Source organism: Loxodonta africana, chromosome 11 (genome assembly GCF_030014295.1).
Source record: "Loxodonta africana isolate mLoxAfr1 chromosome 11, mLoxAfr1.hap2, whole genome shotgun sequence".
NCBI classification, from domain to species: domain Eukaryota; kingdom Metazoa; phylum Chordata; class Mammalia; order Proboscidea; family Elephantidae; genus Loxodonta; species Loxodonta africana.
In genome coordinates, this window is record NC_087352.1 from 48,699,412 (window position 1) to 48,712,251 (window position 12,840).

The 12,840-nt window shown below is 42.3% G+C and overlaps 1 protein-coding gene across 3 annotated transcripts in view; it reads right to left on the reverse strand.

The window, feature by feature from the left end:
- The window catches only part of MALT1 (MALT1 paracaspase), a 61,945-nt gene extending 49,632 nt beyond the window's left edge, over window positions 1-12,313 (reverse strand). Inside the window, exons 1-3 of one of the 3 annotated variants that reach the window (XM_010586710.3) lie at window positions 11,898-11,939; window positions 10,870-10,950; window positions 2,916-3,082 (exon numbers count right to left, since the gene is read on the reverse strand). In XM_010586710.3, coding sequence (XP_010585012.1) covers window positions 2,916-3,006 — 91 coding nt within the window. In that variant the 5' untranslated portion in view covers window positions 3,007-3,082; window positions 10,870-10,950; window positions 11,898-11,939. Of the gene's footprint in view, window positions 1-2,915; window positions 3,083-10,869; window positions 10,951-11,897 lie in introns of all 3 variants that reach the window. The other 2 variants (XM_003406281.4, XM_023543751.2) reach the window with 2 other exon arrangements.
- Window positions 12,314-12,840: the final 527 nt, after the last annotated feature.

A 12,840-nucleotide genomic window follows, 5' to 3' on the forward strand; every position in this document is an offset into this window, starting at 1 on the left:
ATTGTATGTACCACAGTTGGTTATCCATTCATCTGTTGATGGGTTCTAGGTTGTTTCCATCTTTTTGCTATTGTGAACAATGCTGCAATGAACATGGGTGTGCATATGTCTATTCATGTGACGACTCTTACTATCACCGTACTTTGGAAGCTGGTAACTTATATTCTAGATTTCACAGAAGAAGAGGAATTTTTAGATTTTGCACTTTGAGCTGATTTAAGACTTTTGCTATGATATGATGGGGTGACTTGTTTTACATGTGGCAAGGACATGAATTTTGGGGGGCCAAAGGGTGAAATGTCATGGACTGAACTGTGTCTCCCCAAAATATGTGTCAACTTGGTTAGGCCATGATTCCCAGTATTGTGTGGTTGTCCTCCATTTTGTGACTGTACTTTTATGTTAAAGAGGATTAGGATGGGATTGTAATACCCTTGCTAAAGTCACAGCCTTGATCCAATTTAAAGGAATTTCCCTGGAGTGTGGCCTGCACCACCTTTTATCTTACAAGAGATAAAAAAGAAAGGGAAACAAGCAGAGAGTGGGGACCTCATACCACCAAGAAAGCATTGCTAAGAGCAGAGTGCGTCCTTTGGCCCTGGGGTTCCTGCGTGGAGACACTCCTAATCCAAGGGAAGACTGATGACAAGGACCTTCCTCCAGAGCCAAAAGGGAAAAAGCCTTCCCCTGGAGCTGACACGTTGAATTTGGACTTCTAGCTTACTAGACTGTGAGAGAATAAATTTCTTTGTTAAAGCCATCCACATGTGGTATCTGTTATAGCAGCATTAGATGACTAAGACACACAGGTTCTAGCTTTCACAGGTTGTACTATATTAAAATTCTGTCATATAATTCTTATATTTCTTTATTCCAATATTCTCAAATATATTAAGTTTTAGATCATCCATATAAGATACAGGAGCCCTGGTGGCACAGTGGTGAAAGGGTTCAGCTGCTAACCGAAAGGTTGGCAGTTTGAACTCACCAGTCACTCCTTGGAAGAAAGACATGGCAGTCTGCTTCCGTAGAGATTTACAGCCTTGGAAACCCTACGGCATAGCTCTACTCTGCCATATAGGGTCATCATGAGTCAAAATCAACTTGATGGCACTGGGTTTGATTTTTTTTTTTAAATGTAAGATGTAGATAGAAAGCTAAGAGTGAATTATTTACTTTTTCCTAAAATTACTGAGCTTTTGTCAGATTTCAAAATATTTCCTCTTAAATCAATAATTAACTTTCAAGTAACAACCGATTCCGATTCCTATGAACACTATATGGCTAACAGAATACAGAAACTTCTTTCCTTTTCCTATTCTCTTTCAAATGTGAACAAGCCCCAGGAAATAACTTTGAAAAACCTGGAGGTCAAATTTCAGAACAATCCGCACAGGGGAGCATTGTGAATAAATACAAAGAGCAGAAATGGACTTTTTATGGGCTAGAATATGGAGAGAATATTTCTCACAACCGCTGCTCGTGGCTATGAAAATTTGCATAAAGCTTTTAAAAGGCAACTTGGCAACGTATATCAAGAACCGTAAAATCTTTCATGGGACATCCCAGTTAAATGGCCTAATGTCATGTTTACTGCTTCTGTTCTACTTTCTAGTTCATTGCATAGTGCCTGGGGTCTTAAAAGCTTGCGAGCAGCCATCCATGGCACAACATTTGGTCTCTATTCACCTGGAGCAACAGAGAAAGGAGGACAGTCAGGAACAGAAGGAAGAAATAGCATGTGTGGCCAATTGCCTCCATGAACAACTGCCTCCTTTGCCACGAGACCAGAAGAACTGGATGGTGCCTGGCTACCATTAGTGAACATTTTGATCAAAGATTTTATAGAAGAATCCTGATCAAATGGGGGAAAATACAGAACAGAACTTCAAAGTCTCATGGAATCCAGACATTCTGGAGCCACTGAGGCTGGATCAATGTTGCCCTGAGATAATTTTAAATCTTAAGCCTTAATCCAAAAATATTCCCTAAAAGTCTTAAAACCAAACAATAATTTAGCTTAATTAGTAGTAAAGAATGTCTCCCTTCAGTGTCATGCTCTTTTAAGAATTATTTATATAGAATCAAACTGACAACAGCAACTCAAAAGATCAGACAGGAAATTTAGGGAGAGTTTATGTTAATGGGGGAGGAACAATTCAAAAAAGGAGGATGAGAATGGTCGCACAACCTGAAGGATGTAACCAATGTTGCCGAATTGTATAGTAGAGATCGTTGAATTGGTGTATGATCTGCAGTGTATATTCAACAGCAAAAAAATAAATCTTAAAAAGGAAAAATGGACTCTTGAAAGGAAGAATTATTATTGTTGGGTGTTGTCAAGTCAATTTAGACTCATAGCGATGCCATGTAACAGTACAACTGACCCATAGGGTTTTCTTGGTTGTAATCTTTACAGGAGCAGATCACTAGGTCTTTCTCCTAGCTGCTAGGTGGGTTTGAACCGCCAACCTTTTGGTTAGGCGAGTGCTTAACCACTGTGCCACCACGGCACCCAAAGGCAGGTTACTGATGTTTATTAGTGTGGCACTTTATTAAACTGCTGGCTTGTCAAAAATCAAAAGATATTGTTTAAAAATTTCAGGAAGACTGTTAACTTTTTTGTTTTCACCCTGACATTTTCCAAAAATTTTCCTACAAGATAGCCCACATTCAAGATTTTTCTGATAATTTCCTTATGACTTCATTTGATTGATAACTCTATTCCCTGTACTTCCTATACACTGGCAGTCATGCTTAAAAGCTTGACTAGATATGTAAGTCAAATACCTGGGGAAAATGAGGCTCTACACACTTAAAAAATACTTAGCACAATTTGCCCAGCCAAATGAGCTATTTTCCTCTAATTCTGTCTCCACGAACTCCTAGAGAATATACTGAAGTGATGAACATACCTGGGGGGCTGAGAAGCTGGAGAACTTCAGTGTGCTCCATGGCCTGCAGGAAGTCACTCAGTTCTGTGACTGTACAACCCTTTTCACCCATTAGCTTCAGTAAACACAGGCTTGGGCTCCCTTCTGGCTCCAATACCTTAAGAGAACACTGCTCCAAGTCCAGGCAACTGCAAACAACAGATTGAATTTAAATCAACAATTTTATTCAATGCAATGTGCTGGCTGTACGTCTGGCACAAATATAAGTACTACAGGGATACACATAAAACTCTAATTGTTGAATGGTGTAAATCTAGTTACATCATGAATGCTACTGCCCTCTCCTCCTCCTCCTGTCATTATAGGGGACTCCTCTTTATAGACAGATAAATAGATAGGCTGATGGATACCTCTGATCACTCTACACTACATTCCTCCAAGCCCCATAGGTAACCTCTTGCATTAATATCTTGTGTATCTTTACAGTGCTTTTTTTTTTTAAGAGAACAATCCTATGTTTAGAAAAAATAATAGATAGGCGTATATAAAAATATGAAAAAATATGAAAATGGACATTAAGAATAGGCAGCATGGAAGCGACCTACATATATAAGAACATATTCACGGGGAAAGAAGAAGCCCCCAGCCAACTTCCCCTGCATTAAAAGTGAGCATAGTACACCCCAGAGAAGTGAAGAGACTTGCTTGCCATCCCTCAGCCCGAAGTTCTGCAAGTGGGACTCCAAACTCATTTTCTTAGAGGGGTTCTTTCAGCTGCCACTTACAGTGTTTCCTAATGAAAATATATGTTCTTTTCCCCCTTTACTTCACAGAAAAAGGACTATCTACATGCACTGTTTTTCACCTTGCTTTTTTCACTGAACAATGTATCTCAGAGATATTTCCCTAAGACAAAAGGCTTGCTCAGCCTCCTTTTCTTCCTATAGCTATATAATATTCGATAGCATGGCTATGCCAAACATTTATTCCCATCTCCTGCTGATGGGACACTCAGGTTGTTTTCATTTACTGCTCTTATAAATTGCTGCAATGGATAACCTTGAACATGTCATTTTGTATATGTGCAAGTTTATCTATAAAATTCTTTACGTGGGACTGCTAGTTCAGAGTGCATACAACTGTAATTCCGATAGGTCTCTCTGAAGGGCTGTACCATTCTGGACCCTCATCAGCTATGCATGACAGCCCGTGTTTTCCCATAGCCTTACAAACAGAATGTGTTGACACACTCTTGGATTTTTACCCATCAGATAAGGGGAATATGGTATCTCTAGGTAGTTTTAACTTGTATTTCTCTAAAAATGAATGAGGGTAATTATCTCTTCTTTTCATAAGTTTAAGAACCATTTGTTTTTCTATAAATCAAACCAAAAAAACCAAACCTGTTGCCATTGAGTCGACTCCAACTCATAGAGACTCTATAGGACAGAGCAGAACTGCCCCGTAAGGTTCCCAAGGAGTGCCTGGTGGATTCGAACTGCTGACCTTTTGGTTAGCAGCTGTAGCTCTTAACCACTACATCACCCAGCTTATTCATATTTTTTGCCCATTCCTCTATTAGATCTTTTGCTATATCTTATTGAGCTCCATGAGTTCTTTATATATTAGGTAAATTTAGACCCTTGTCTGACGTGAATTACAAACATATTTTCCCAGTTCACCCTCCTTTTCTTTCAACTTGCTGAGCTGGAATTTACTTGATGCCAATGGGTTATGGTGAGTGGCATGTGTGTACATTTTTTTTGTCCTGAAGATTTTAATTTTTATGCAATTTCTCAATCTTCTTTTATAGCTTAGAAAGGTCTTCTCAAGGCTTATAAAGGAAAATCTGTATTTTTTTCTAGAACAGTCTCTTCTTCTTTTTTAAACATGAAAACCTTTGATCTATACGGAGCTTATTCTGATAGACTGAGGCAGGCAGAGGCTGGCTAGATATTTACAATCCTGGTTCTTCCTCCTGGGCACATAGGAAGACTACATTTTCCACCCTCCGTTGGGGCTAGAAGTAACTCGTTCTGGGCACTAGAATGGGAGTGAATGGAAGTAACACACACTTTTTGCGAGGTCCTGGCTTGCAAGAACCATGGTCCAAGGTGAAGGAGCTTGAGATGGCAGAACCACATAATGAATGAAAGAAGCTAGGATTCCTGGGCTCCAGACTTCCTACATACAACTATAATGTGAGCCAAGAAATAATTTTTCATTGTGTTAAGGCATTCAGAGGAGAGGGGAGCCTTACTTGTTCCAGCAGCTAGCATCAACTACTCCAGTAAATATATAGTGTGACGTATGGATTACTTTATCTTTTGCCAGACGGCTACCCACTTATTTCAACAGTATTTATTAAAAGCTTCATTTTTATTCCAATTAGAGAAGCAAGTTTTCTCATATACTAAACTCTTACATGTATTTAGATTAGATTTCTTTCTAAACTTTGTATTCTGTTCCACTGGTTTGTCTATTCATGTGCCAGTACCACACTGTCTTAATTATTAAGGCTTTAAAATGGTTTAATACATCTAAGGACTAGTCTCCCCTTATTACCACTTGTTTTTGAGTTTTCCTGGCCATTCTTGCTCATTTATATTTATATATGCTCTTTAGAATAATCTTAGAGTTTGAAAGGAAGGGAGGGAGGAAGGAAGGAGTGAAGTGAGGGAGGAGGGGGAATAAAACCGCCCTGCTGGTATGTTTTGTGGGGACTGTGCTAATAATAAAAGTTAATTTGGGGTGAACCAACATCTTTTTAATACTGAAGTCTTCCTATGGCATGTCTATATTTGTTCAATTTACTTTTGCGCCTTTCAAGTGTGTTTAGAATATTCCTCATATACATTTATGGATTTCTTGTTAAATTCATTCCCGGTTACTTTATCTTCTTTGATGCTACTGAAAATGAGTTTTGCCCATTAAACTGGTTTTTGTTTGTGCATATAAAAGCTACTGGTTTCTAAATATTAATGTTCTAATTATAAAATTATAATCACACCTTGTTGGAGTCTCTTAGTATTTGGGGAGGTTTTACAGCTGATTTTCTTGAGTAGTCCAGGCATGCAATTATATCATCTAAAATAACGAAACCTTACCTCCTCCAAGTTTTTAAATGTGTTGGTTAATACAGTACGATGTTAACAGTGATAGTAATAGCGGGCATATTTGCCTTGCTCCTAACTTTAGTGAGAATAAGGCAGCAATTTCTATTTATTTTATTCTCTGCTGTATTGCCGGTGCCTGAGGGCATTCATAAACAGGAGGCACAGACAAAGATTATGCTGGAATAATGAATCAATATAATTATCATTGAGAACAAACCTTTACCAGACATAAGAAGAAAAACTAACTTCCATGAAACAATTATTCCAAGTTGGAAAACACTGCTGTATTCAATGTCATTCAACTTTGGTAATTCAAGTAACCAACAGAGCCTACTTTGTGCCAGGTACTGTCCCAAGCCCTGAGGATCCAGCAATGCACCAGAGATTCACGGGGGCTGTAATTCTTACAGATTTCAACGTACTCCCCTACAAGACATACCAAGCTCTCTACTGAAGACCCAGAACACAAAGCTGCTCTGATATTCTCTTTGCTTCTGCAGCTGCCGTTTCTTTCTCTTCCATCTATATCTCCCAATTTTTCAGATCACTCCCATTAGCTAGCAACCTTGCTCTACTACCTATTTAAAAAAAAAAAAAAATTCCTCCCTCCGTCCACATCTCCCTTCAGTCACAGGTAATCTTTTGAAAGAGATGTCTATCTTTGCTGTCTTCAGTGGTCAACCCCTTCATGTTGGAATGTCATAGGAGTCTATTCTGGCCCCCTTTTTCTATACTCTTTGCAGGTAACTTCACACCCAAACCCACAGCTTTAAAATACCACCTGTATCGTGTAAACAATTAACACACTTGGGTGTTAACTGAAAGGACGGAGGTTCGAGTCCATACAGAGGTGCCTCAGAAGAAAGGCCTGGTGATCTACTTACAAAAAAATCCGCCATTGAAAACTCCTTGGAGCACAGTTCTACTAACACACTGGGGTCAACATGAGTCGAGCTGACTGGATAGCAACTGATATACACTAACTAGATATACGAACATGGCCTCCAAAACTACATCTACATGCTTACCTGGCAACTTATTTGTCTAACAGATAACTCAAACTTAACAAACTAAAAAACTCTTTCAGTTTCTCCTGTCTAAACCTGCTTCTCCCCATCTTCCCTATCTCAATAAACCGTATCACCACCCACTCAGTTGCTCAAGCTAAACCCCCAAAATATCCTTGATTTATTGCTTTTCTTCATTATTCACTCCAAATCCATCAAGTCCTGCCAACTGTACATCAAAATGTATCCTGGATCTGACCATATTTCCCCATCTCCATGACTATCTATCCACCATGATTCCTCCCCAATCTATCTAGTATGAGGGCATTCTAACTAATCTTCCAGCCCCCACTTCTGTGTGCTGTCTACAAGCCATTCTCCAGATTCTTGCACACGTTTCCCAGGCCTAGAAGGAATCCTTTCGTTTGAAAAATATTTATTAAAGTTATAATGTGCCAAGGTACTGTTCTACGTACTGGGGATACAGCAATGCACAAAACAGCAAGTGTAAGACCCTACTGTGCTCAAGGAAAAGCAAGGAAGCAAGTGTGACACGAGAGGGAGGGGATGATAATAAGACTAAGGGATCTAAGAATTAAATGGAGGCTAAATGTGTTTTCACTCTGAGACAGAAATGCAATTCGAGGGTTTTAAACAGAGGAGGGACAAGATCCAACTCAATGTTTTAGAAGAATCATTCTGACTGCTATATTGAGAACAGACTCAGGGGTGGGAGGGGAGGCTAAAAGAGAAGGGAGATGAATAATCCAGGTGAGAGACAATGGTGGTTTGGACTAGTATGGTAGCAATGGAGGTATATAATAACATACCTATTTTATATATATTATAATGTATGAGTCTTTGAGTGGTACAGTTAACATGCTTGGCTGCTAAACGAAAGGCTGGAGGTTTGAGTTTCTCCAGAGGTGCCTTGGAAGAAAGGCCTGGTGATTTACTTCCAAAAAAACCAGCCATTGAAAACCCTATGGAGCACAGTTCTCTGACATACAAGGGGTTACCACGAGTGGGAGTCGACTCGACAGTGGCTGTTTTTTATAATAAATATTCTAGGTGTATATTGAAGGTACAGCAGATAAGATTCACCGACAAAATGCATGTGGCGTATAAAAGAGTTAGGGATAACTTTGAAGTTTTGCCCTAAGCACCTGGAAGGATGCAGTTGCTATTTGCCAAGATGCAGAAGACTGCAGGAGAGACAGAGAAGACACAGACAGACAGACAGATAAGTGTTTCTGGGGGAAGACATGTTCAGTTTAAGATGCCAATCAGTCATTCAAGAGGAGACAGCAAATGGGCATCTGCATACATGAATCTGGGAGTTCAGGCAGAGTTCTGGGCTAGAGGTATAAATGGTCGTAATCAGCCTAAATACATGGGAAGCCATGAAACTGAAGGATGACACGAAGAAGATTAGGTGAAAGACCTGTACAGAGAGACACAATGACTTTGCCCAAGGCATGCCAACATTCAGAGACTGAAGACACGGGGAGGAGACCTTTTCTTAAAGCTTTTTAAATGTTCTCATTCCTATAGCATGTTATAAGATGCTCAAGGGTGGGATTTCTGCAGCTAAGAGCACCTTCCAAACAGCAGGTATGCAGTGGCAGATTGTTTTTCTGTAGGGCTCAGATGTACCCTGCCACTATGGAATTTACACAGGCTGAGCAAGACACCGAAAACCAGTGCCTGCCTATCTCCACACTGATAGGAAAGGGTATTCAATAGTAGACCAGTCTGGTACAGAATTAGGTCTGGGCACATATTAAGGGCAGATGGTACACATCAATAACCATCTGAAAATATTTAAAATTATTCCTAATGCCTGATGAGTGGTTCTAAAAGGACTCTATTTTCTTATGGTTTTTTCCTTCTTTTTAAAATTAAATTCTTTTCTGGTTTGAGGAAAGATGTAAAGAGTCTGGAAAAAAGTGGAAGAGAGAGAAGAAAAAAGAAACCTTTGGAGATTTTTGGCCTGTGAATCTAGGACCACTGATGGAAACAATTTATATCCTCATGGGACTTTTTATCCATTTGGGCTGGATTTACACAGGACAATCCCTACGTCTGATACTAGAGAAAAGTACCATTAGCATCCTCTGCTATCATAGCTGCCCTTCTCCCAATGCTAACTTTTTATCTAAGTTTAATTCTTTCTGCTCACTCTAGGCCTCAGACTACGTGGATCTTCTCTGACCCCAAAAGGTATATGAACTAAATGATCCCAAACTCTCCAAACTTCAGACCCCCAAAGTTTACACATTTGGAAATTTACGAACCTAGAAAAATACCATTTTGGATTTTCTTTGCTCGCTGAAAAGCTCAATGATGTTTTCCCTAGAGCAGAAAAAATGCTGCCTGCTCAAATTTTGCAAGTTTACCACTTCTTGTTTCTCTCATCTTTACATGCAAATAATCCTAAATCATCATTTCTCTTTGCCTTAACCTCATTTTCTCGGAAAACTGTGTTGTTGTGAGGATTAACGTAAATGATGCATGGAAACAGTACATTGTCTGGTATAAGCTAAGTGCTCAATAAATGACAAAAAAAAATTACTGCTGTTATTATTACACATCTTTACTATATAACATTTAACATGTTATTTGTGAATGTCCTAGAATAATGTCCATTATCAGTTAAGCCCTTGTGACTAGGAGCTAAATAGATGTCATCTTTTTATCTTCTCAAACTTCTGGCAAATAATAGGCAAGTAAGTGTAACTTTGAATGAATGATTCCCCCTCTCAATTCAACAAATATTTATTAAGACAGGTTCTATGCAGGTCATGGAAGCTCCATAAACATATCCAAACTCCCCGAGGGACCAAATTACTGGGCTGAGGGCTGGGGGCCATGGTCTCAGGGAACACTTAGCTCAACTGGCATAACACAGTTTCGAAAGAAAATGTTCTATATCCTACTTTGGTGAGTAGCATCTGGGTCTTAAAAGCTTGTAATACTCCACTAGTCTCACCCCATCTGGAGCAAGAGAGAATGAAGAAAACTAAAGACACAAGGGAAAGATTAGTCCAAAGGACTAATGGACCACAAATACTACAGCCTCCACTAGACTGTGTCCAGCACAACTAGATGGTGCTCAGCTACCACCATTGACGGCTTGGACAGACATCACAATAGAGGGTCCGGGACAGAGCTGGAGAAAAATGTAGAACAAAATTCTAACTCATTAAAAAAAAAAAAAAAAAGACAAGACCAGACTTACTGGTCTGACAGAGACTGGAGAAACCCCAAGAGTATGGCCCTCCAGACTCCCTTTTAACTCTGTACTGAAGTCACTCCTGAGGTTCACCTTTCAGCCAAAGATGAGACAGGCCCAAAAAACAAATGAGACTAAATGGGCATATCAGCCCAGGGGGAAGGAGGAGAAGGCAGAAGGGGACAGGAAAACTGGTAATGGAGAACCCAACGCTGAGAAGGGGAGAGTGTTAACGTGTCGTGGGGTTGGCAACCGATGTCACAAAACAATATGTGTATTAATTGTTTAATGAGAAAGTAATTTGCTCTGTAAACCTTCATCTAAAGTACAATAAAAAAAAAAGGTTCTATGAATAACTAAAAGAATATTAAAAGATGGTGCCTGCTCTCAAGGAGTTTACAAAGATATGTACAAATTATAGTACAAGATAACATTTAGTCATATGAGAATTTTAAAAAACTGGTAAGGAGTTAAAAGATAGACCAAAATCAGAATAATGTATATAGTAGTAGTTCTCAAAGCATGGTCTGAGAATGCTTATTGGGGTTCTTGAGACCCTTCCAGGGGGTGTGCAAGGCCAAAATGACTTTTCATAGTAATACTAAGACATTATTTACCTTTTTCATTCATTCTTTCAGGAGAGACCTGTGATACTGCAACAAACTCAATGCAAAAGCGGACAGAAAGAATCCAGCTGTCTGCGATTAAGCCAAGACATTAGTGAGCATTTCAAAATGTAAAATAAATCCACTCCTCTAATTTTTTTGGTTCGTTTTACAAAAGTCTGTGTTGTCACAAAAAACGTTATTTCTGTTAAGATGTAGGGTTATTATGATTGTTAAACAAACATTTTTAAATGTCTTAGTTTTAATTTTTAATATGGTAAACGTCAATATACATTATATGTAATACATAACCCACATAAACAAAAACCCTTTGGCAAATCTCAATAATCCTTAAGAGAGTAAAGGCGTCCCGACGCCAAAAAGTTCAAGAATCCCTAGTACAGTGGTTCCAAACCGGGTAACAAGGAAAACAGCTTTACTTATAATGTTCACGGAGAAGACAAGAAGAGAACTCCGTTTCAGTCTTTCCCACCATTCTTCTCTACCTACATAAAACCCATGGATTCTTGTGCTTCAAATCCTCTGCTTTCATTACCTCTCTAGCTGCACGTCTCCGTCTCCCTCCCAACCTTCCTTAGGTCTTCTAGGTGCGCGTCAATATCCCCTTCTTTTGTATCTTAAGTCGTCTGGAATTGCCAACTGCCATATCATAACTAGCTTTCCTTCTCTGTATCCTCTTATTGGCCCTCCACGTCCCTCTTTCAGATCAAGGGAGGGCAGGAAAAGGGTGGGAAACATCTCCATTCCACAGCCTCCAAACTCTCGCATTCCCAGGACCTTCCTAGGTCCAGGAGGCTCTCTCTAAACGATGACTTAAGCCCTCCCCACATCCTTCCTCACCAGCGGTCCCCCAACTTGGTTGGTCCCCGACGGGTTTCCAGCCCCGGGCACAGCAGTGTCACTGCTTCCACTTTGCAGTCTCAAGTCGATCGCCCCAGGACCCCTCCGCGCCCACGTGACGCCGACCCCGCCCTGTTACCTCCCCTCCCCCACAGCGCCCCCAGCCCACGCCGCCTCACCTGAGCCGGAGGCGCCCCCGACTCCCCGCCACCTCAGCCAGCCTCCTCCAGCCCCGGCCTTCCGGCGCCCGGTCCAAGGTCTCGCTGAGTCTCCGCAGCAGCGGCTCCCGTAGGCGGTTGAGGGTCGCGCTGGCCGGAGGGGGTGGCGGCGGCCCTGCGGGCGCGGTCAGGGGCGGGTGCGAGGCCGAGGGTGGCGGGGCCTGCAGCGGCTCCCCCCAGAGCGACATGTCCCGCGCCGGCGACTCTGCGCCGGCCGGGCCGCGGGCCTCGGCTTCAGCGCACCTTCTGCTTTCCCCGTCGCTCGCCCCGCAGTCGCGGAGGCACGGGCGGAAGGACAAATGGGGCGGCAACACAGTGCTGGTAGGAGGAAGCTCAGCTCCCCTCTCTGCTAAGACAGGTTTGTCTGTCTGGGCGCCCGGCCGGCCGGCCGCGCTGAGCGCGCCGAGGGGCGGGACCTAGGGAGGGGGCGGGGCTAGGGAGGGCGGGCCCCAAGGGGGCGGGGCCCAGGGAGGGCGGGGCCTGGGCGGGGCCGGAGCCCTCGGACCGGGAAGCTCTGTTCTCCGCCCCATTGAGACCGGTTCGCAGGGTATCCCGCGGTCCGACCCCGCTGGGCGCGCCTAGGGGCGGGGCCTGGGCCGGGCCTTGGGGGCGGGGCCGGACCACCTCTGCGCGTGCGTGCGGCCGACACCTTCCACCGCCTACCGCGTAGTCTCGGGCTTCATGGTGGCGCGCGCTTCAAATCTGGGAGGTGGCGTCCTCGTTATACAGGAAGGGTCGGGTAATTGCAGCTGGAGGAGGAAGCGGTGGAGGATCTACGCCTCGGCGGCTCCACTGTGGCGAGGAAGCGTGCGGTGTCGGGGCTTCCCGAGACGGTGGGAGGAAGATTGCTTCACGCCGAGAAGTCATTCACCGAAGAGGGGAGCACGCGGTTCCCCATCGCCGG